This window comes from Sapajus apella, unplaced genomic scaffold (genome assembly GCF_009761245.1).
Source record: "Sapajus apella isolate SASKATOON/1434 unplaced genomic scaffold, GSC_monkey_1.0 scaffold5, whole genome shotgun sequence".
NCBI classification, from domain to species: Eukaryota; Metazoa; Chordata; class Mammalia; order Primates; family Cebidae; genus Sapajus; species Sapajus apella.
In genome coordinates this window covers 3020476-3044800 of record NW_022436945.1, presented here as the reverse complement: position 1 = coordinate 3044800, position 24325 = coordinate 3020476, and the positions used below count along the sequence as shown (strand labels likewise).

Genomic DNA, 24325 nt, shown 5'->3' with positions numbered 1-24325 from the left:
ACTAACCTTTTGTCACATATATGGTTTGCAAATGTCTTCTCCCATTTTGTAGGTTGTCTCTTCACTCTGTTGATTATGCGCTTTGATGCACAAAAGTTTTTAAGTTTGATGTGGCCCTATTAGTCTGTTTTTTCTTTTGTTTCTCTGCTTTGGTGTCATGTCCAAGAAATCACCACCAAGTCCAATGACTTGAAGCTTTTTTCCTGTGTTTTATTCCAGGAGTTTTACAGTTTTTGGTCATATGTTAAGGCCTTTAATTCACTTTGAGTTAATTTTTGTGTGTGGTGTAAGATAAGGATCCAATTTCATTCTTTTACATGTGGAAATCCAGTTTTCCCAACATAATTTGTTGAAGAGATTGTCCTTTTCCCCATTGATTTGTCTTGGCCTCCTTATAGAAGATCATTTGGTTATATATATGAGGTTTATTTCTGGGTTTTCTATTCTATTTGGAAGACTACATTTTTAACCAATAAAATGTTGCTCTTAATTAGCATTTCTTTTATGGTGTATCCAGCTCTCCAAGTAAATCTTTCTGTCTGAAAGCAGATATGTTAGAATAATTCCACATTTGTTAAAAGATCTTAGAAAATACTGAAGGATAGTGATGGATGAAAATTGAAACTGGGAGTTCTTGGGTTATCAAGTTTATAATTTGACATGGGGAAGATGAGGGAGGAAAAATGACCAGATCTCTTAACAATTTTTGTACTAAGTGGACAGTGTCTTTAGAAGCACATATACTTTCTGGCATTCAGAATTGGTGGTGCTAGGTCAAGGCGGGCAGATCATGAGGTCAGAAGATCGAGACCATCCTGGCCAACATGGTGAAACTCTGCCTCTGCTAAAAAATACAAAAAAATTAGCTGGGTGTGGTGGTGTGCACCTGTATTCCCAGCTACTTGGGAGGCTGAGGCAGGAGAATCACTTGAACCCAGGAGGCAGAAATTGCAGTGAGCCGAGATTATACCATTGCACTCCACCCTGGTGACAGAGTGAGTCTCTGTCTAAAAAAAAAGAAAAAAGTGGTGGTGCTATCTTTTCAGAATTGTATTTTCATTCCAGTCAAAGTATTCACACCATACAAATAAATTTTTTTTAATTGAGGAATGAATCATATTGAAAATGTGTATTTTTTTCTTTAATTCTTCACAGACCGCTTGCTTTCTTTCTCTGTCTCTTTTTTTTTTTTTTTTTTTTTTTTTATACTTTACGTTGTGGGGTCCATGTGCAGAATGTGCACATTTGTTACTTAGGTATACACATGCCATGGTGGTTTGCTACATCCATCATCCTGCGATCTACATTAGGTATTTCTCCTAATGCTATCCTTCCCCTAACCCTCCACCCCCCGACAGGCCCCATTGTGTGATGTACCCCTCTCTGCGTCCCTGTTGTTCAACTCCTACTTGTGAATGGGAACTCGCGGTGTTTGGTTTTCTGTTCTTGTGTTAGTTTGCTGAGAATGATGGCTTCCAGCTTCATCCATGTCCCTGCAAAGGACATTAACTCATCCTTTTTTATGGCTGCATAGTATTCTATGGTGTGTATGTACCACATTTTCTTTATCCAGTCTATCATTGATGGGCATTTGGATTGGTTCCAAGTCTTTCTAATTGTGAAAAGTGCTGCAGTAAACATACATGTGCATGTGTCTTCATAGTAGAATTATTTATAATCCTTTGGGCATATACCCAGTAATGGGATTGCTGGATCAAGTGGTATTTCTAGTTCTAGATCCTTGAGGAATTGCCACACTGTTTTCCACAATGGTTGAACTAATTTACACTCCCATCAACAGTGTAAAACCATTCCTATTTCTCCACATCCTCCCCAGCTTCTGTTGTTTCCTGACTTTTTAATGATTACCATTCTAACTGGCATGAGATGATATCTCAGTGTGGTTTTGATTTGCATTTCTCTAATGACCAGTGATGATGGGCTTTTTTTCATATGTTTTTTGGCTGCATAAATGTCTTTTGAGAAGCGCAGACAGCTATTTTCTTCAGAGTTCATTGTTGAAGGAGAATCTACCAAATGCCAAAAGATGATGTGTTCAAACCATCTGTACTTTATCTAAATGTGTAGCAAACCTCCATACTGTGTAATTACTTCTCATACTTAAAGATTGCTTTCCTTGTATCTTCAAACAAAATGTACTGACAATGAGGAATGCATTTTTGTTTTTGTACTATTTTCCATATATCCCTTGAGCCATTAAATTGGCAACAGTAATAACATTTCTCCAATGGTACAAGGTTTGTTAATATTTTTCTCTAGTAAGTAAAAATGTAAAATAGGCTTCACAATTTATAATTAAATTTAATGTAATTTTATGATTGATTACATATGACATGACCAAAATAACAGAGACAATTATAATGCTTAGATTTTCATTGTTTTGCTAATCATAACTTCATACTATATTTTCTTTAAACTTTTAAGTTCAGGGGTACATATGCATGTTTGTTACATAGTTTACACTTGTGACATGAGAGTTTGTTGTACAGATTTTTTCATCACTGAGGTATTACACCTAGGACCTAATAGTTATTTTTCCTGATCCTCTTCTGCCTCCCACCCTCCATCCTCTTGTAGGCCACAGTGTCTGTTATTCTCCCCTATGTGTCCATATGTTCACATCATTTTTCTCCCACTTATAAGTGAGAACATGTAGCATTTGGTTTTCTGTTCTTGCTTTAGTTTGCTATGGGTAATGGTCTCCAGCTCCATCCATGTTCCCAGAAAAGACATACTCTCCTTCTTTTTCATGGCTATATAGTATTCTGTGATGTATATGTACCATATTTTCTTTTTCCAATCTATCAATGACAGGCATTTAGGTTGACTCCATGTCCTTGCTATAGTGATAGTGCTTCAAGGAACATATACTTGCAAATATCTTTAAGATAGAATGATTTATATTCCTTTGTGTATATACCCAGTAATGAGATTGCTGTTGAATGGTAGTTCTTTTTTAGATATTTGAGAAATCACCACACTGTTTTCAACAATGGTTGAATTAATTTTCACTCCCGCTGACAGTATGTAAGCATTCCTTTTTCTCTGCAATCTTGCCAGCACCTGTTACTTTTTGTGTTTTTAGCAGCCATTCTTACTAGTGTGTGATGTTATCTCATTGTGGTTTTGATTTGCATTTCCCTAATAATCAGTGATGTTGAGCTTTTTTTTCATATGTTAGTTGGTTCCATGTACAACTTTTTTGAGAAGTGTCTCTTCATGTCCTTTCCCCACTTTTTAACTGAGTTGGTTTTTTTCTTGTAAATTTGTTTAAATCCGTGTAGATGTTTGGTATTAGATCTTTGTCAGATGCACAGTTTGCAGACTTTTCTCCCATTCTGTAGGTTGTCTGTTTACGCTGTCGATAGTTTCTTTTGCTGTCCAGAAGCTCTTTAACTAGATCCCATTTGTAAATTTTTGCTTTCGGCGTCTTCATCCTGAAATATTTGTCTCTTTCTGTGTCCAGATTGGTTTTGCCTAGGTTGTCTTGCAGGGTTTTTTGAGTTCCTTGTGTATTCTTGATATTAATATTTTGTCATAGTTTGTAAATATTTTCTCCTATTCAGGTTATCTCTTCACTCTGTTGTTTCTTTTGCTGTGTAGAAGGTTTTTGTTTGATGTAATTCCATTTGTCTATTTTTTGCTTTTGCTGCCTGCTTTTGAGGTCTCATCCATAAAAATCTTTGCCCAGACCAATGTCTTGAAGCATTTCTCCTGTTTTCTTCTAGCAGTTTCACAGTTTCAGGTGTTAAATTTAAGTCTTTAATTCATTTTGAGTTGATTTTTGCCTATGGGGAAAGATAAGAGCCTATTTTTATCCTTTTGCATGTGGATGTCATCATCATGTTAGCAAACTATTGTGCAGACTTTTTTTTGTGTGGTTGCTTTATAGTATCACTGGTCTGTGTATTTATATATGTTTTTGTAGTGGTCTTTGCATATTTTCTGCTTCCTTCAGGAGCTCTTGTAAACCAGGTCTGCTAAGAATTCCCTGCGCATTTGCTTGTCTGAAAAGGATATTACTTATTTATTTAGTTAGTTAGTTAATTTGGTCAGATACGAAATTCTGGGTTGGAATTTTTCTTTCTTTTTTTTAAGAACATTGACTATTAACCCCCAATCTCTTCTGGCTTGTGGGGTTTCTGGTAAGTGGTCTGCTGTTAGTCTTACGGGCTTCCCTTTGTATATGACCTGATCTTTCTCTGCAGCTGCCTTTAACATTTTTTCTTTCTTTTCAACCTTGGAGAATCTGATGATTATGTGTCTTGGGGGTGATCTTCTTGTGAAATACCTTACTGGGGTTCTTTGCATTTTCTGAATTTGAATGTTGGCCTCTCTAGCTAGGTTGGACAGGTTCTCATGGATGATATCTTGAAATACGTGTTCCAAGTTGCTTCCAGTCTCCTCATCTGTTTCAGGGACACCGGTGAGGTATGGATTTGGTTTCTTTACATAACCTCATATTTCTCAGAGATTTTGTTTTTTCCTTTTCATTCTTTTTTTCTCTATTCTTGTCTGACCGTCTTAGGAAGCCAGTCTTTAAGCTCTGCTCTGCGATTCTTTCCTCAGTGTGATCTATTCTGCTGTTAATAGTTGCAATTCTATTATGAAATTCTTGTAGTGAGTTTTTCAGCTTTATCAGGTCGATTACATTCGTTTCTATGCTGGCTATTTTGTCTGTCAGCTCCCATATCATTTTATTGTGGTTCTTATCTTCCTTAGATTGGGTTTTAACATATTCCTGCATTTCAGTGACCTTCATTCCTGTTCATATTCTGAATTCTATTTCTGTCATTTCAGCCATCTCACAGTTCAGCACCCTTGTGGGAGAGGTAGTGCTGTCATTTAGAGGAAAGAAGGTACTCTGGCTTTTTGAGTTGTCAGAGTTCTTGTGCTGATTCTTTCCCATCTTTACGGGCTTATGTTCCTTCAATCTTTGATGTTGCTGACCTATGTTTTTTTTTTTTTTTTCTTTCTTTTATCCCATTTGATGACCTTGAGGGTTTGATTGTGGTATAAGGTGGGCTCTGTCAACTGGCTTAATTTCTGGAATATTTTAGGGGGCCAAGCCTCAGCTCCCAACTCCTGGACTGCATGCTCTAAATCTGGGGGACTTGTATCCAGCCTCAACTTTGTTCTCTGACTCCTCAAGGTTAGGAACCCATGGCTTTGGTGGGACCAAGGTATTCCTGGACCACTGGTCACTATACTTCAATGGGTGGTACTAGCCAAAGTGTTTCTTATGGCAGCAGCAGTGGGATTTGTCCTCATTTGCATGTGCTAGCAGCAGCAACAGCAGCATGGTGGAGTGCACACTCATTAACTGCAGCAGGGTACCAGCAGATGCCTGCCTCCCTGCAGGTATTTACAGCAGCAGCAGAGGCAGTATGGCTTTTGAGGAACACAGGGCCCCTGCTGGTGACTGTGCCCACGATGGTGCTGGTGGTGGTTTTAGCATGGGGTGGGGTGCTGCCAGGTACAGGTCTGTGTGTACTCTCTGTGCATGATCACTCAGGCTGGGATGGCTGCTTAGGTTGGGGATGTCCATTGTTCTCCCTGCCTAGTTTCACTCTTGTGGCAATGTTGGTGCAGGAGTGGGGCCCTGGAGGTTGTGGGGCTGTCAGGCTGCAGTGGAGTGAGGGAGCAGGCAGGCTGGTGCATGGCTGTGAGCACTACTCTCCACCAGTCAGGTACAGTCCCCCAATGTAGGAGTATAATGTGGGGCCCCAGCGCATCCAACACTGTACTGCAAGTAAGTGTGGCCAGGCTGGGGCTCCAGGAGAGGCCAGCAGACCAAGGGGTGCTCAGGTTTGGACTAGCCCTGTGTGATAGGCAAGACTGCCCTGCAGCTTTCAGTTCTGACAGTTCCCTTAGGGCTAAAATCTATGGAAGCACAGGTACATCTTACATTGGCAGCAGGCAAGAGGGCATGTGCAGGCGACTGCCCTTTATAAAACTGTTAGATTTCATGAAAACTAATTTACTATCATGAGAACAGCACAGGAAAACCTGTCCCCATGATTCAATTACCTCCCACCAGGTCCCTCCCATGACTCATGGGGATTATGGGAGCTACATTTCAAGATGAGATTTGAGTGGGGACACAGTCAAAGCATATCACTACCTACCACAATACCTGGCATGTAATAGATGCTCAATAAATGTTTGTAGAATAAATCTTTTTTTTTTTTTTAAATTGACCAGTGGTACTACTAGTTTTTTCATGGTTATATTTGTTAGGAAAAACTTTTGTTTGAGTAGTAAATGATAGATGGGGATTTGGAAGGAAGGAGAGAGAAAGAGAAAGAAAAAATAATAAACCATTAGAAAAAACAAGTGCGCACCCCGGCAACAGCCGCCCCCCTCTGGTCCCCCACTCCCCCTCTGTCTCCAAGAAAAATTTGGCCCCTGCTTGGCCACCGCCCAGGATCTGCAAGCTGTGAGCCCATGAGTTTCGGTGCCCATTTGGATTTTCACAATCAGAGATGGCAGCGATGCAGGCATCAACGTTGAAAGCTACCAGGCCTTGGTATTCTCATCCGGTATATGCAAGATACTGGCAACATTATCATCAAGCAATGGCTTGGATGCACAGCCACCAGAATGCCTACAGGAAGGCCGTGGAATCCTATTTCAGTGTTCCATGGTACTTCCCTCCTGTACTTCTTCCCCAAAGCTCTTACAGTATCCAAGCTGCATATCCTCAGTCTTTCTATGATGATCATATGGCCTGGCAGGACTCCCCCTGCAGTTCTTCACATTTCAGAGGGTTTGGGCAGAATCCACATGACAGCAGTAGGATCCAGGCATCCACAAGAGAAGACCAAGCTTTGTCCAAAGAGGAAGAGATGGAGACCGAGTCAGATGCAGAGATAGAATGTGACCTGAGCAATATGGTAATCACCGAAGAGCTCCGCCAGTACTTTGCAGAGACCGAGAGGCACAGAGAAGAACGACGGAGGCAGTAGCAGCTGGATGCGGAGCGCCTGGAGAGCTATGTGAACGCTGACCACGACCTGTACTGCAACATCCCACGGTCGGTAGAGGCCCCAACTGAGAGGCCAGGTGAGCGGCACCAGGCTGAGATGAAGCATTTGTATGGGGACAGCGCTGCCAAGATCCAGGCCATGGAGGCTGCAGTGCAGCTGAGCTTTGACAAGCACTGTGACCGAAAGCAGCCCAAGTACTGGCCGGTCATCCCCCTGAAGTTCCGAGCTCGGGACATAAGGTCCCCAGCCTCTCCCTCTTCCTTTTGGGCACACGCTCTTCATCTCTCCTTGTGTACATTTCTCAGGGAAAGGGGACTTTGTGCTGAGGTATAGGCATGTTCACTACATTCCCAGTGGGCCTGTCACGGGGTGGATAAACTATGCCGGCCATTTGGAGGTTGGCAGGATGTCTTCTGTTGCCAATATGATAAATCATGATAAATTTTCTCCTGAAAAAATAATTTTGTATATATTATACTGGTTTTTTATGTTGTCGGTAACAGGTCAATTTATTAAAGTTCTTGCCTGGAGAAAAAAAAAAAAGAAAAAACAAGTGCACACACACATTAAAGGACACAACTTTTATTTATTTATTTTTTAAATGGATTGTGATTTCAATGGGAATTTTTCCTGGTAAGATGATTCATTCTTAACTCTTGTTGAAATAGAAATGTATTTTAGCTTCAATATTATGATAAATGGGATATACAAGTGTCAGTGCTAATAGCTTAGTATTTTAGTCTTCCGCAACCTGATGCCTGTGGTATCTGAACATTTCATGGCCTGTTCTTGTAAATAAGGAGTCAGTGATATTTAAGGAACAGTAACTGTGGCCAGAAAAGGAAAAAAAAAAAAAAAAAAAAAAAAAAAGGCCAGTGCAGTGGCTGACCTGTAATCCCAGCACTTTGGGAGGCCGAGGTGAGCGGATCACGAGGTCAGGAATTTTAGACCAGCCGGGCCAACATAGTGAAACCCCGCCTCTACTAAAAATACAAAAAAAATTAGCGGAGCTTGGTGGCGGATGCCTGTAATCCCAGCTACTCAGGAGGCTGAGGCAGAATTGCTTGAACCTGGGAAGCAGAGGTTGCAGTGAGCTGATATCACACCATTGCATTCCAGCCTGGGCAACAGTATGAGACTCTGTCTCAAAAAAATAAAATAAATAAAAACTTCATATTTTCCAAGGTAAGCAATATAAATGGGGCTTAGGAATACCCCATTAGATAAAAAAAAAATCTCCTAGAGAGAGAACCCTTGAGCCTACAAACTAAACTTTCAATATAATTTTAAATAAAGGCTTTTATGTAGCATGAGTGCATTTTTTAGTTGATAATCAATTGGCACTATTATGTAGGCCTACTAGATTTGCAAATTTACAAGTTTTTACAAGTCAGTTGGGTCCTTCCTCAGGAAATCAGTTTAAGTTTTTTTTCCTATATTGACTCAAAGAGCCTAGTTGTCCTTAAATCCTGTGCATATATTTGCCTTATAATTTGATGGCATTGAATCAACACGCTTATAGGGTCTGTAGTGTTGTAAAAAGAGAAACTGTTAAATAAAAGATCACATTTGGAAAAATGGACTGTGCCAGATAAAACCAGTATGGGATATGAGTACTGTGCTTTGCTTTAAAGCACCTACTACTATTCAAGGAAATATATCCTTGCCCCTTACTCTCAAAATGGATACTCTAGATGAAAACCAACTGATCTATGTCTTTGTGAAATTAGACTATGGCTATAAATTAATGTAAACACACAATGTAATATTGATCTGTTAAGCAGAAAATTATATATTTGTGTTAACATTCAAGCCTATAGAGATTATAGAGCTAATTATTATTAAAGTAATTCAACTGTTTCAAACCAAATATGCTTGGGTAAGTACACCTTGCCTTCAATTAATCACTATGTTTAAATGTACTATATTAAGTAGATCTTTGTTAAGCATCATCAGTGTGCCTGAACTTATACAGAGAATGATGATAGCTCACAGTTTTTTGTAGCACTTATATGCTGATCATTGTGCATTATACATAGATTAATTATCAAATCACTCTGTACAAAATAAGCATATTTATTATTCCCAGTTTATAGATGTGGAAACTGAGGCATACAGAGGTTTAATAAATTGCCCAAGATTATACAGTTAGTGTCTAAGCTGGAATATAATACTGGAAAGCAAGTCAAATTTTAACATGTTAAAAATGTTTTTATTGACTCTAATATTGAATTCTTTTCTCTCTTTAACACCTTTCTAGTTGATTTGGAGCATATGCGAACAATAAAACCTGAAAAACACTTACGGTTTTGCCAGGAAAACGGTTTTAGTAGCCACTTTGTCTCAGCCAAGACAGGCGACTCTGTAAGTAAAATAATGAATACTGTATATTATAATTGATGGTTTTACTTTTATCTACTAACATTCCTAGGAAGTATATTTCTATTATTTAACCTTTGGAGCAAATTAATTCCTATAGAAGATATGAAATTCCTTAGATTAAGTATACCATGTTTATTCTGGTTATATTTTATAATTCATTTAACATAATTTTATGGTTATTTTAAAAAAGGGAATTAAAATGAATATAACCCCCCCATAATCTCAGTATCCAGAGATAGCCACCTATAACCTCATATGATTCTATCTAGTCTCTCTTCCTTATGCTCACAAGTGCTAGTGCTGCTGCTTGCAGCTAGGAGATGGTATTTATTAAGTGTTTACTTTGTTATAAACATTGTACTACTCTGATTATCTCTATTTTATAGATGAGTCTCAAAGAAATTATGTAATAGGGTCCAGATTACACAGTTAATAAGTGGAGAAGATAGGATTTGTGAAGGCAAATAGTGACACCCTAGGGCTCACAGTCTTAACCTCAACTCTATTTTTAAAATTAAGATTATAATTTGGAAATAATTTTATATTTTACTTTTTACTTAATATTTTTGTAATTCCCAAGTCATTTAATAATAATAGATTTAATAATTTATTTAATAAAGGTTCAAAAATGTATCCAATCATATTCCTATTGTGTAACATATAGGCCATTTCCAAGTTTTGAACATAATGTTCTAATGTAAAACTTTGTCCATAAGCTTTTGATGTTTTGATTATTTTCTTTAGATAGATTCATTGATAAGGGATTGAAACATTGCCAAATCACCACCAGAAAGACTAAATTCATACTATCACCAGCATTGTACGTTTGCCATAACTACATCCTTTTAACATTCAGTATTTATTTATGTATTTGTCAAATTAGTAGACCCCAAAAAAGAAAAAAGATACTTCACTATTTAAATCTGAGTTTCTTTGATTACAATTGGGGTTGAAGTTTTAAAAGTTTTATTAGTTATTCACTTTCTGCTTTTTACTTGTTATAATTTTCTATTGCATTTAGAAATTTTCTATGACCATTTTTATATTAGCGCTAATAGTCGTGTGTCATAATTTTTTCAAATGATCCTCACTGACCCCCATTTGAGTATTTTCCAGTTGACATTTTCAACTAAAAGAAGTTTGAAATGTTTCTGTCGCTTAATCTTTTTGATGTTTTCCTCTGTAATATCCTTTACAGTTTTACACCTAAAATAAATACTGAATAATATAATGGGGGTTTAATCTTTCTTTTGTTCAGACTCATTAAAAATTTTGGCCTCCTAGAACCCTTTCCCCCCAGACAATGTGAACATGGGCACATACTCACCCACCCATGCCTTTTAAAAAATATATAATATCAGTAATCCTAGATAAACTCATCCATGGATTAATTGAGCTTCTACCCTCACTTAATCTTCCTGGGGTCTTTTTTGCCATTTCAGAATTATTTTAACTTGTAGTATTTTAGCTTGTTTTCAACCACCTAGTATTTTTTGGCCACTTAGTGTTTTTTGTGTACTTCTGTTGAACCACTATTAAAAAGCCCCTTTGGGGCAGGAACCCGCATCCAGGAACAGAGCTCTTTGCTCCTCCCTCAGAATGAATGGAGACCAGAAATCAGATGTTTATGTCCAAGAAAAGCAGGATTTCGTTCATTCAGCACTTCTCCCAGATCGTTAGGGTGCTGAATATGAGATGGGGCACCCAGAGACAGGAGATGCTATTGCCCGGCTCAAGGAGTCCTGAAATACAACTCCATTGGAGGCAAGTATCACTGGGGTTTGACAGTGCTAGTAGCATTCCAGGAGCTGGTGGAGCCAAGGAAACAGGATGCTGCTAGTCTCCAGCGGGCCCTGACTGTGGGCTGGTGTGTGGAACTGCTACAAGCTTTCTTCCTGGTGGCAGATGACATCATGGATTCATCCCTCACCCGCTGGGGACATCTCTGCTGGTATCAGAAGCCAGGCGTGGGTTTGGATGCCATCAATGGTGCTATCCTTCTGGAAGCATGTATCTACTGCCTGCTGAAGCTCTACTGCCGGGAGCAGCCCTATTACCTGAACCTGATTGAGCTCTTCCTGCAGAGTTCCTATCAGACTGAGATTGGGCAGACCCTGGACCTCATCACAGCCCCCCAGGGCAATGTGGATCTTGGCAGATTCACTGAAAAGAGGTACACATCTATTGTCAAGTACAAGATGGCTTTCTACTCCTTCTACCTTCTTATAGCTGCAGCCATGTACACGGCAGGAGTTGATGGCGAGAAGGAGCATGCCAATGCCAAGAAGATCCTGTTGGAGATGGGAGAGTTCTTTCAGACTCAGGATGATTACCTTGACCTCTTTGGGGACCCCAGTGTGACTGGCAAAGTTGGCACTGACATCCAGGACAACAAATGCAGCTGGCTGGTGGTCTAGTGTCTGAAACAGCCCACTCCGGAACAGCACCAGATCCTGAAGGAAAATTACGGGCAGAAGTAGGCTGAGAAGGTGGCCTGAGTGAAGGCATTATATGAGGAGCTGGATCTGCTGGCCGTGTTCTCGCAGTATGAGGAAGACAGTTACAACCACATTATGGGTCTCATTGAACAGTACGCAGTGCCCCTGCCCCCAGCTGTATTTCTGGGGCTTGCGCGCAAAATCTACAAGCAGAAAAAGTGACCTAGAGACTGCAAGGGCAGGGAGAGGAGGGTCTCAATTAATAAATTATTGTGTAAAAAAAAAAAAAAAGCCCGTTTATTTAAAAGCCCGTTTATTTTTTTCAAGCAGTACTTTGAAATGGTTTGTATGACAATACTTTAAGACTTGTAATCATCTCCAGCTCCAGGTAACTTCCTCTCATTGCTTGAGGAGTTAGTTGAGCTCCTGCTTTACTACACTTTGTCTGATATTACCTCTGTCATAATTCTTAGTGATTTCAGTATCCTTGTTTCTCTCTGACTCCACCTTAGCCACTCTCGCGTACTACAGATCTTGTCATTACAAATTACTGTGGCTCTTCTATTATCTCAATATCAGGCATCCTAATCACCACCAACCATCTTCTGTTTCACACCCTTGACTGCCCAAGATAACCATTCTCAACCGTAGCAAGACCTACAGACATTGATCATAACACTTTTGCAAAATCTTAACCTCTTTTCATGTCTTCATTTTTCTCTCTTCTGAACTTAAATCTCATGGCCAGTCCAAATCATTGCTATGTGTATACTCTCAATTCCCTTTTCTCTCTTTCACTTTGTCAGATTCACTTGGCTAAATGTTAATTCTGGTTTAAACCAAGCCTCCACTTTTCATGGCTGTACCCATGAAGATGACCAGAAAAAAACACAGAGGGATGCTGGAGGTTTCACTTTAAGTTCACAATCACTAATCTCAAGTGGGCCCTTAATGCTGCTCAGTAATTAGGCCCTATATCCCTAATCTGTCACCTCTTCCCTCACCTAGATGACTATTTCATACCTTCTCTTCTTCAAATGTTCAAACCATCCTCCTCTCTTCTCTCAGCTGATAACCTTGTTTCCTATAAGAAATTTGAAAGAAACAGGAGACAACTTCTACATGCTGCTGCCACCAGGTCTAACCTCATCCTACTTACCCCATGTGTTCTCATACCGTCTGTCTTCTCTGTGGTTACTATGGGATTTATTCTCCCAGCTAGGGCCAGGAGAATAATTTGCTGAATCAAGAATATTACTTTATCACTTCTCTCTCTTTCATGTGTATTATTTTTCCCATCTACTGGATTATTCTTTCACCATACGAAATATTATGACTTCTTTTATCATAAAAACAAGAAAACTCTTGATCCCTCATTTTTTTTCTAGCTGTTGCCTTATTTCCTTCCTTTATTTTCCAGTGGGATGTTTTGAAAGAGTTGTCTCTAGTTCTTCTTTTCCAAATTTCTCTTTAACAGTTCCAGCAGACTTTTGCCTCAGTATTTTATTCAAACTACTATTATCCAGGTCATCAGTGGCCTCCTTTTTGCTGAATCCGATGGTCAGTCCTCAGCCCTCATCTATTTGATTAAGTAGCAACATATGTAATTGCTGCTCACTCTCTTCTCTTTGAAATACTCTCTGCATTTAGCTTCCAGGATACAACACCTCCTGTTTTTTTTCCTACTCGCTCACTACTCTATCAGTCTCCTTTGCTAATTTTCTCATCTCTCCACCCAGCTCAGGTTCAGTCCTTAGGTTTCTCTTTTTCTACACTTATTCACTTAGTGGCTCTATTTAGTCTTCTGGCTTTGCCCAGACTTTTCCCCCTGAACTCCAGACTCTTATATCTAACTGCCTGCTCAAGATCTCCACTTAGATGTCTAACAGGCTGCCCAATTTAACATGTTTAGAACTGAGCTTTGGATATTCTCTCCTCAAATCTCTCACAGTCTTCCTCACTGTTGTAAATAGCAGATATATCCTACCAGTTGCTCAGACCAAAAAGTTTTGAAGCCAATTTTGACTTCTCTGTTTCTCTCTCACCCCACATCTGTCAACAAGTCCCTTTGGCTGTACTTTGAAAATATACCCAGAACCTGCTGACTGTTTCTTACTGTGTCCACTTCTACCATTTTGGTTCAGCCTTCATAATCTTTTACATTAGTTTACTTGATTGATTTCTTTTTTTGTATAGTTAGTCTCCTATAGTGAATGCTCAATACAAACAACCAGACTAATGCTGTTAAAAGTCACATTAGGCCACCCTCCCATGCCTTCCATTTCATTTGGAATAAATGCCAAAGTCCTTCTAGTAGCCTACCAGGTTCTACATGCTTTGTACTGCCTTCATCTCTTTGTTTATCTTCTTTTATAACCACATTTTTTCTCCACTCCAACACAGTACCTTTCCTGTTGTTCCTTGAACATTGACCATCAGTGAACTAAAATATATTATGCTTCTTAGTGTACAGATGGCATAAAGCTATCAGGAATATTTTTCCCTTTTTTGTTAGAAATAAATATGAATAAAGTTTTGATAAATATTTTGTAAATAATGTCATGAGTAGGGATAAGAATATGGTAGGTCATTTATAAAGAAAATATAAGTTATACTACAGTGAATGTCAGGATTGGAACTCTAGTAATCATAGTAGACCTGGCGTAAGCTAACTATGTGTGGAAAGGCATATAGAAAAATATTTGTCAATTTTTGTTTAATCATAATGGAATATAATTTTTCTTTAAACTGACAAAATATAGTAAAGAGTACCAAGTTGCTTTACTCAAGATACATGGAGAATTTGTTGGAATGATATGAAAGGCCACAGAGATTGTTAGAGTGTTGGCAAGTAAGACCCTTTAAGATAGGCTAAAAGTGGCTAAAATGACCAACATAAAATCGGTGGTGAAAAACTAGGGAAGTAAAGTATAGATTGTTTTATTTTCTCCAGGAATTATGGAGTTTTTATACTAGTGAGTATGTTGTTTTGTAGTTTTTTAAAGTGGTAGCTGTAATCATCATACTAAATCTTTAATGTATGTGTTTAGAGAAAATGATCAATTCATTGAATTGCATGGAGTTCTAAATTATGGATTAATAATTTAAAAATTATTATATTTAAAATGATGCTACATTTGACAAAGCTATTTTTGGAATCACTTGCTACATCATATTTTTACAATTATTACTGTTTATCATTTTTAAGAAAATTCTGTTTATTTGAAGATAACTTAAGCATGCCTCTTTGACATCATTTAAACCTGTTTTTGTTATGTAGGTCTTCCTGTGCTTTCAGAAAGTTGCTGCTGAAATCCTTGGGATCAAATTAAACAAAGCAGAATTAGAACAGTCACAGGTGATTACCTTGAACTTTATATTTAAAAAATTAATGAATTTCTTACAAAGCATTAATTATGACCCATAAATTATTTCCCGTTTATGCCTTCTGTGTATGTATCTCTAAAAGCTTTGGACGTAGATTGTATGCATGAATCAGTGTTGATTGCAGAAGATGGAGAATGTTAACTTTTTGCCAAATTATGATACCCTTCAAACCTCGTTGTGCCTCTTTTGTTGGGAAAAAAGATACTTAGTATAATGAAAATTTTATTAGTGGTTAACTAATGAGTTAAGGTGCTGAAAATATTGTTTTGTACCTTTTTATTTAAATCCTTTTCAGAGCTTCTATTCATTTTTAAAACATCCTTGACTGTAATTAGTTTTTAATGTTATTTTGTTGTCAGTTTAATAACGTTATTAATTAGTAAGGATTTCTAAGTTTTCTCACTGTTCCTAGATAGTTCTCTTACAGTAAGAAAAAGACATGCAACCAGCAGCCAAGAACTTTAAAATACCACTATAATATCCCACTAATTTATATGTTTGATAGAATGAAAAATCAGAGCAAGAGTCTATAAAGTTACGCTTCAGAAGTGGTTTGGTTAGACAAAACAAACTAATTACAATTTTCCTGAATTTCTTCCACCCTATTCCCACCCGGTGCAACTAAAAAGTATAATTACCTTTTTCCATCCTTAAATTTTTCTTTAATTCTTTTAGAGTTAGTTTTGTATCTTATTCTCATGGTCCCTCCGTGTGTGTGTGTGTGTGTGTGTGTGTGTGTGTGTGTGTGTGTGTTTCCAAACAAAGCAAATATTGAAAATTGTTAGACTGATGTGGCTGTTTCTAGGACTTGATTAAAATATTTGAGGCTATACACATTTGCTACTTTTAATTCCCATCATTCAAAGACATTTGTTTTAGCACTTTCTGTGGCCAGATATGGTACTAAGATACTTTGTGCTGTTTAGCTCCCAGACACATGAAAAGTGGTTACTTGGTTTGGGTCTAGGAGAATATAAGAAAGAGAAGGCACCATGATTTGCTTGATCACACAGAACTTGGATTCCCAGAGGTCAAGTGATTCCTTTCCTTTTTAGTTTATCTGTCTGAATAATGTTTGTCTCTGCTTAATTAGAGAATCTGTGATTATCATAAGTGATTTATTGATCGTACCTTATATACTCAGTATAGTGGTGGGTCTAAAAAAGAATTAAAAGACTTTAAAATGTCCCTGTTTCAGTGAAGAAAATTAATATGTTATGTGCCAGGGGGACTGCGTTATCTCAGTTAATCCTCATAATAACTCTGGATCAGGTGAAATTTTATCATTTTATGATCAGGAAGCTGAGACTATGGAGAGATTAGGTAACTTGATCACTAAACCTTAGTTGGGCAATGGTGGAGCCAGGATTTACACCCAGGTCGCTCTGACACCAGTGCCCTTGGTGTTTTCACTCTACCATACTGGGGGAAGGTATACTGGGCAGTTTGGAGTGAATGGGAAAAAATGGCTGAAAGAGGAGCTGGTATGAACAATATACCTGGGTACAAAAGCTTAGGTTGTATTTTGCAAACAGAATCATTTGTTTAAAATAAATGACCTTTTGTATCAGACTATAAAGAGTTTGAGAACAGATTTTGGGGATTTATGAATGCCAAGTTGATTAATTTTATTTGACCCATAATCATTTTGAGGTAGGGCAATAAATGAAAGCAGTTTTTAGATAGAAGTAATCTAATGGGATATTTTTGTATGTCGTTGGATGGGAGGGAGATTGAGGTAAGGAGACTGAGTTACTGCTACCATGTGATAAGGACCAGAGTCAAGGTGGAAGGGAAGAGCTGGATGGATATAAGGGAGATTTTAAAGAAGAACCAATAGGGCTTGTGGAATGATGTGGTAAAAGGTAGTAGAAGTCCAAGATAACCCTGAGATTCCTTGCCTGGAGGAATGAAGAAAGGGGAAACCCAGTGATTGGTGGTCTTTCTGAGACGGGGAATGGTGGGCTGGTGCTTTACAGGTGAGAGGGCCGCACCGAAGAATTCCTTGTACTGCCTGAGCTGTGCAGTGGTGCTCAGATATAGGAGACCGCTGGAGAGATGAAACAACTGGATACTTTTGAAAGGCAAAATTTGGGGAAGCTTTATTAATATTAGCTCCTTCTTGTTGTAAGATCAACAGAGTTGCTATTTTGACTTTAGATATGGGCTTAACATTCTGGTATATTTTAAATAAAGAGATATTAGATGTGTTAACACTCTACCCTCCCTGCCCATCTACCTTGTTTATTATGCTTTGAGGTTTAATTCTATCTTTGATTTGTCAGTGACATTTACTCTTAATGCATTCATTTGAAGGTGAATTTAAGCTACCGCAGCCCTCTATATGTTTGTCAAAATTTTTTGTGTATAGCAAGAAGCCTCATTAGCATTTCTTGATCCTGATGAATTTGGTGTTTTTGCCAATTAAATTATTGATTTTACAATTGATATTTCTTAGTGGAAACATTTTTGAAAGTTCATCTAAAAGACAAGAAGTGCAGATAGCATGCACACGCGTGCACACACACACACACACACACACTCTGCATGTGGTTTTTGCAACATTTGAAAGATTACTGGAGGAATTCAAGGGAATGTTTGAAAACACTTTGTATTATTTTATAGAGAAGGAGTTAAATGGCAGACTCACCAGTCACATTGATATTGATGCTCTACTATAATAACTTAGTTTGTGACATAAATATTTTGAGATTTTAGTCCTAGTTCCATTCACTGATTATTTAAAGAGATTCTGGTAGTTTATTTCTAACCTAGATTGCTCCTATTTGGGAGTTATATATAAAATTAGATATCAACACATTTTGCAAGCTTTGCAAGGAAGAGGAAGAGAGAGAAAAGAAAGTGAATGTACAGTAAACATACTTTGAGGGACAACACTAGAATCTGGGGATACAGAGATGAATAAGAGAAGGTCCCTATCCTCAAGGAGCTCCCAGAATAAGTGGGGCAGCCAAACATTTAAACAATGAACACTATAGATCCACTTTCACAATTCCCAGCTTGGTTAATAGTTTCATTTGCATCATTTATGTAGTCTTCCCTTTTCTCCCCGACCAACCGTTGATCCTCTAAGATAGTGTAAGAATTGATACTATTGTTAACAAGTGTTTTAGTTTCCCAGGTTGTTCAGATTTTCTATTTGCAAAGTACTTAGAACTTTAGGAGAAAATATAAATTTACAACTACTATTGTTTAGGAAATCCAGCAATCAGCTGTTTAAGAGTGCATTAGATAATCGATAAAGAAAAAGCTTATTCCGTTGAGCTCTGTCTTGCGTCCTCCAGTTTGAATTGCAAGGAAGTTTTGCCATACGTACTTGGTGTTAAGAGCTTAATACATTTTTAAGCATCACCATTTTTACTTGTCAATTAATAAACTATGAATTTCAGCCTGGTTTGAACTAGATATATATTAGCTTTTAAAATAACAAAAATTTCTGTCAGAGATATTCATTAAACTTGCTAAAAATATATATTCCTTATTGTCACCTCAAATTATTTTCAGACTGTATATGAAGGTATCTCACGAAGGGCTTGGCATGTGATAGACATGCTCAAGATTTTGGCTGTCTTAACTGGCATATAATTGTACAGTGCAAGTACCCATTTAACCTTTGGTCTTAAGAGCCCTTTCTGCTTTTTAGCTTTACCTGAGTATTGATCTTCCTCAGATTTTTTTTTACCCAGATATTAATTTTTTACATTCATTTTCCCCAATATGTTTATTCAAACTGTACTGGGATTTCTTTCTTATCCTAAACACCACTTGTTTTCTTGAGGAGCATATTTTCTCATTTTGTACATACTACTCTATTCTCAGGTATTGAACATTGCTTAAGGGATTCTCATATCACATCCCATTTTTCTTTTTCCTATTCATCTTTTAATTTTTTATTATAAAATTTCAAAGCCAGATGGGACTTTAGAGATAATGTAGGTAAACCTTGTTTTTATAGATTAGAAAATTGTGAAGACAGAAGTAAATAACTTGCACAATGTTTTCTTACTGGCAGCATATAATGGCCCCTTCATTATATAGAAGAAGAGTAGCTTTTTTAAAACTCCTGTGTGGAAAGTACTATGCTTTTTAACATTATATCCTATAGCCATGCTTTAAATTGTATTCTATAATCTTGTTGTACTTTGAATGTACATCACTCAGAATATTCTGCAATAGTTTACACATCTATTTTCTATGCTAGACTCTTATGTATCTCAAAAAACAGAGATTATGCATTATTTACCTAAATGTTTGCAATACCTGGGGTAGTGATTGGCTTTGAATGAATGATAGTGACAGATGTTTTAGCCTTCAGGGTGTGTTTACTCCATATCCTCGGCATGACAAACTATGGCTTTTGAAGTGTTAAATATGTTACTATTATCTGGAGTAAGGTCTAGTTGCACAGTTGACCCAATTTATCTTTAGCATCTCTGCAAGAGCCCATCTATACACTTTACACCTTTTTGCCCCAAATCATAGGTTGGTTTTTTGCTTATGCCCTCCATAGCTACCACTTCCATTTCCAGTATCCATTTGGCAAATGCTCTTTGAAAATATCAGGCTTAAACTTGTGTTCACCCATATGATTCCTTTCCTCTTAGGGCCACTTTGTTATTTTCATTTCATCAACTAACAGCAGAGAATAATTGAGTTTACATTGTGGCTCTTAAAATAAAGGTTGGTGTTTTGCAGGTAACATTTCTCTAAAAACATCAATAAATGGCTTTTAAATAAGCTGACTACAGTGAAATCACCTACCATGAAGTTTATGACATGGAAATTATGTTTTTCTAATCATAGGAAGCGAAATTTGGAATCTGCAGAGCTTTGGTTACGGGTTACTTTTAGGAAACATTTTACAAAGCTTTATGTCAAATAGACAAAGCCCCTGAGAGAGATGCTGTCTTGTTAATTCTTCATTAATGTGATTAAAATTAATAATGAAATCCAAGTCATTTACGTTAGTCAGTACTTGGATCAAAATGTCTCGAGCACAGGAAAGTAATTTGGTTGTATTTATGGGGTAAGACTTAAACCAACATTTGGTTGGATTAATGAATTGCTTACTGATTCTGAAAACCCCATCTCTTCATTGTAACCCATAGTTTGGCATGAAACAATTAGGTTTGTTAGATAATGGTATACAATATTTCACTGACGTACCCCCCCAGCTCATACCTCATTTGTTAGTTGGTAATGCTTCTGTTGATAGCATCAGGCTGAGTGCCTAGTAAATCATGAGTCTTGTCCGAAAGTTAATGCTGCTTATTCCTAGAGAACTTAAACAGAAGCCACCCAAGGCTAATGTATGCTTCAGCATCCTATTCATTTACTCTCAGTTCTTTATAGAATCTTTATTTATAAATGTAATCACAGACAGCAGCTCATATTAAGATGCTTTTCGGTCTATCTTAATAAATTAATAGATGCTATTATGAAAGATGAGTGTCCTGAAATAAGATATTTGAAATCACATGGATAGTGAGGATAGTTTTAAATCTAAAATTTGGTTTTAAATCTAAAATATTTGGGTAAAATTTAGATTTTAAATCTAAAATCCTAAGGGTAATAGCAATTAAGAATATAACAATGTAATAACAAGTAATTTTGTATTTAGTAAAACTATTAGATATTTGAAAGCAACAGCTGTTGTACTTACATGTTGTACCTCATGTATTTTTTTTTTTACATGACCTACAACTGCATTTTGAACTTGTTTGTTTCTATATGGAATTTGGAAGTATGGGGGTTAAGATTGGGAGGAATGGGGGAGTGAGCATCACAAGGAAGTCTTGGACAAGTAATAAATACTATTCAACATAAACACTGTAAATGGCATATGACTTCCTCTGATGTCTTCATTCCTCTCCCCACCTTCAAAGATAATTAATTACTCCTTCCTCTGTGTTTCCATAGCATATTATAAGTCCACTAGTTAAGTGTTTAACTTGTATGGGAATTAGTTGTATATGTGTTTCTCTTTCCATTAGGTCCTCAGCAACTTGTGAATAGATTCTGTGTAAGTCGCCCGCACATTCACAGTATAGAGTGACTGGCACATAGATCTTGGGTAAAGCTTGTTAATGGAAATGGAATTAATCTTTTTATTGTACTTTAACATAGAAAAACCTCATAATTTTTCATAGTCCTCTGAAATACTGGGCATTATATATGTTAGATATAATTGTATTATCAAAAAATAGAACTCACAGTTTGGGAAGTTCAGTGGTCATATCTATTTCAGTAATTATAGAGTTATAAAGAATAGTGTTTCTTGGGTCTTTGTTCCTTTTCTTTCTTTTTGTATGTGTACATCCTGCTGTTTGTGTGTGTGTATGTGTCTGTGTGACATGTTTACATTTATATGTTAATTTGATTTTTCTACTTTGGTGTTTCCTTCTCTGTTCAGTCATTGAACATACTTTCCATTTTGTCTTTTTTTTTTTTAATTCTTTCTTCTTTGTCTCAATTATGTTGTATGGAATTGACAGCGTATTGTCAGGGCAGAAATTGTGAAGTACCCGGAAGAAGATAATCAACATACCAGCTCTGCTCAGAGTAGAATCTGTTCAGTACAGTAGTGCAGGTATTAAGGGATAAATTATTACAATTAAGGGAGGTGGGATGGGAGAACCAGTGAATGCTATCTTGTTCTTTATTCTTTATGAGTAGGGAAGTTCAGATGATTATTGTACATTATTGGAAATTAATATTGCATAAGTCTTGATTTAGAACTAAAAAATTGGTCCCCTGCCAAGAGACATGAATTAAGAAATTGGGAACAAATTAAAATAACATTTCAGTTACTTTTAAATATATTTGTCTTTATGGTTGTGTTTATTACATGTGCAGTGAAGTGGAGAATTGAGGCAGTTATTTCATTATTGATTCCTTACCATTTTTCCTGAAATAGCTTGGTAATTGAAAGAGTATTTTTAAAATTTGCCTTGAAATGCCCTTCTTTGTCTGCTTGTGTGTGCAGACTTCGTAAAAGAGTTGAAAACAGTAAAGGATTTGTTTTAAAGTATTACTGAGAGATGAATAGTAAGCATATTGCTAAATGTATCATTTTAGATATTCCTTGAAGTAGTAGAAGGAAGGAGGGAAGAAAGTATCTTTTGGTTTAAATTATTTTAAAAACATGAAGTAATTTTCTAAATTTTTCATTATACCGTATTTTGTTAAAGTTGTATTCATAACCGTTAGTGAGCCATTTGGAAATAAGTTAGGGATTTTGGAGGAAAGTTTTAGAAATTGGAAAAGATTTAAAAATGGGTTACTGAGAGCATTTCTGTTTTATATATGAATCCTCTTTAACATTTAAATGTTTTCTTACAAACTCACAAACTGCTGTAAACAAAGTTACGGCTAAATATAATGGCTTATGGAAATATTAATCAATAATGATATTTTTTACTTTGAAATGATGAGTTCTTTTCTATGATTTCAAATATGTGTGAATGATTCATTTAAATTCTTTTGCTTTAAATTATTATCAGGGTTTAATTTTTCATTATTGATTTGTGAAGTTTTCATCAGACTTGTGATAACCTCAAGTTAATGTCATAAAACCAGGGACAACTCAATAGCTGAGTTGCCATTCTCTCCTTGGAAAAAAAAAATCCACTCTTCATTTGTTTGTCTGGTTTATTTTATATCAACTCCTGCTTCATTTATGGTGTCCATCATCAGAAGTTCAGCAAAGTTCAGAAAATAAAAATATACTTTAAGGAGCTCTTTCTAAATGTCCTGATGTCCTGATAATAACTCTGTTTTCTTTTATGACAGAGAGTGGTGAAGGCAGATATTGTAAACTACAACCAGGAACCTATGTCAAGAACTGTTAACCCTCCTAGAAGCTCTATGTGTGCAGTTCAGTGAGCACATTTTTCTTTTCTGTTGATAGTTCTGGCTGCCCTTCACCTCTGGGTGGGCCGGAGGATTTCTAGGAACTTGTTTTATCAGTGACCATCTCTGTAGTTCAGTTAACACTTTCCTCCCAACTTGCTTCGTCATTGCTGTTGCCTCACAGTGGCAGGCAGCTCCTTGGATTTGAAAGAATTCAACTTTGGGACCACACACTTTGAATTCAAAATGGAAAACCCATTCCCTGGAATTAGACTGCTTCGTTGAGAAAGAATGATGTTGCTTCTTTATATGTCCTTGCTTCTTTTTTCAGTGATGTAAATTTTTTTAACTTAATAGGAAAACTACTCAAATCTTGATCATCAGCCAGGATTTTGCCACAGCACAGTTTCATTCTCTTGTCTGAACTCATATGTGTTAAAGTATACTTCAGAGTATAAACATTAAGCAAGTAATATATTTTACCTACAGATACTTATGAAAACATTCTTTTGCTATCTATTGTGAGTAAAAATATATAAAGCTGTATCTAACAGAAAATGCTTGAAATGAGGCTGTAATAGAAATATTTTTTCATTTTTTAAAAAGGAGCCTAAATTGTTTATATTGTAGTTTGTAACTCACAAAGTAGTATTTGATATTGTATTTTTATTACTGTATCCTTGTCATTATGTATTGTATAATACTCAGGTTTCATGGCTTTAAATGTCCCGCTTATCTTCCACATGGAATTTCTCTTCCAAACTGCATAAGAGTACTCCCAAGAATGAGTTATGACATTGTGGATCAGACTGTACCTGATGTTCAGAAGTTTCTCTTTCACAAATAAATTTATTTAAATTACTTCTTTTGGCACTTTTCTCTCAAACATCTTCCTTTTTGTTATAGAAAGGCAGTGTATAATTTGGATACAAAATAGGTGACTCTCTGTTTAACGTATAGTCAGTTACTTAGAGTTGTGAGGTTATTTTGTTGGAGCAATTAAAATGTAGACTCCATAGCTTGGCATTTCAGAGACTTCATCTCAGCTGCCTCTTACCTTTCTACCTTTTCTCATCCCACTCCACTGTACCATCACTACTTATCTGCAAACAGAGCTATGGACTCATTCCTATTTGCTTTGTGATGCTCTGCTTTCCTGTTTTTGCTCAATAGGTCCTCTGCTGGGAATTCCTCCCCCTTCTCCAGATGTCTACCTCCTGCCAGCCAACCTTTAGG

At 36.9% G+C, this 24325-nt stretch overlaps 1 protein-coding gene and 2 pseudogenes across 5 annotated transcripts in view; all 3 read left to right on the top strand.

Moving 5' to 3' along the window:
- RAB28 (RAB28, member RAS oncogene family) overlaps positions 1-23952 on the top strand; it is a 117140-nt gene extending 93188 nt beyond the window's left edge. Inside the window, exons 5-8 of one of the 5 annotated variants that reach the window (XM_032272662.1) lie at positions 9271-9374; positions 15111-15188; positions 21733-21827; positions 23030-23952. In XM_032272662.1, the coding sequence (XP_032128553.1) occupies positions 9271-9374; positions 15111-15188; positions 21733-21822 (272 nt within the window). In that variant the 3' untranslated portion in view covers positions 21823-21827; positions 23030-23952. Of the gene's footprint in view, positions 1-9270; positions 9375-15110; positions 15189-16143; positions 20180-21231; positions 21261-21732 lie in introns of those variants that run through there. The other 4 variants (XM_032272669.1, XM_032272652.1, XM_032272656.1 and 1 more) reach the window with 4 other exon arrangements.
- Positions 5947-7553, top strand: LOC116546366 (annotated as a pseudogene).
- Positions 9381-12121, top strand: LOC116546354 (annotated as a pseudogene).
- Positions 23953-24325: the final 373 nt, after the last annotated feature.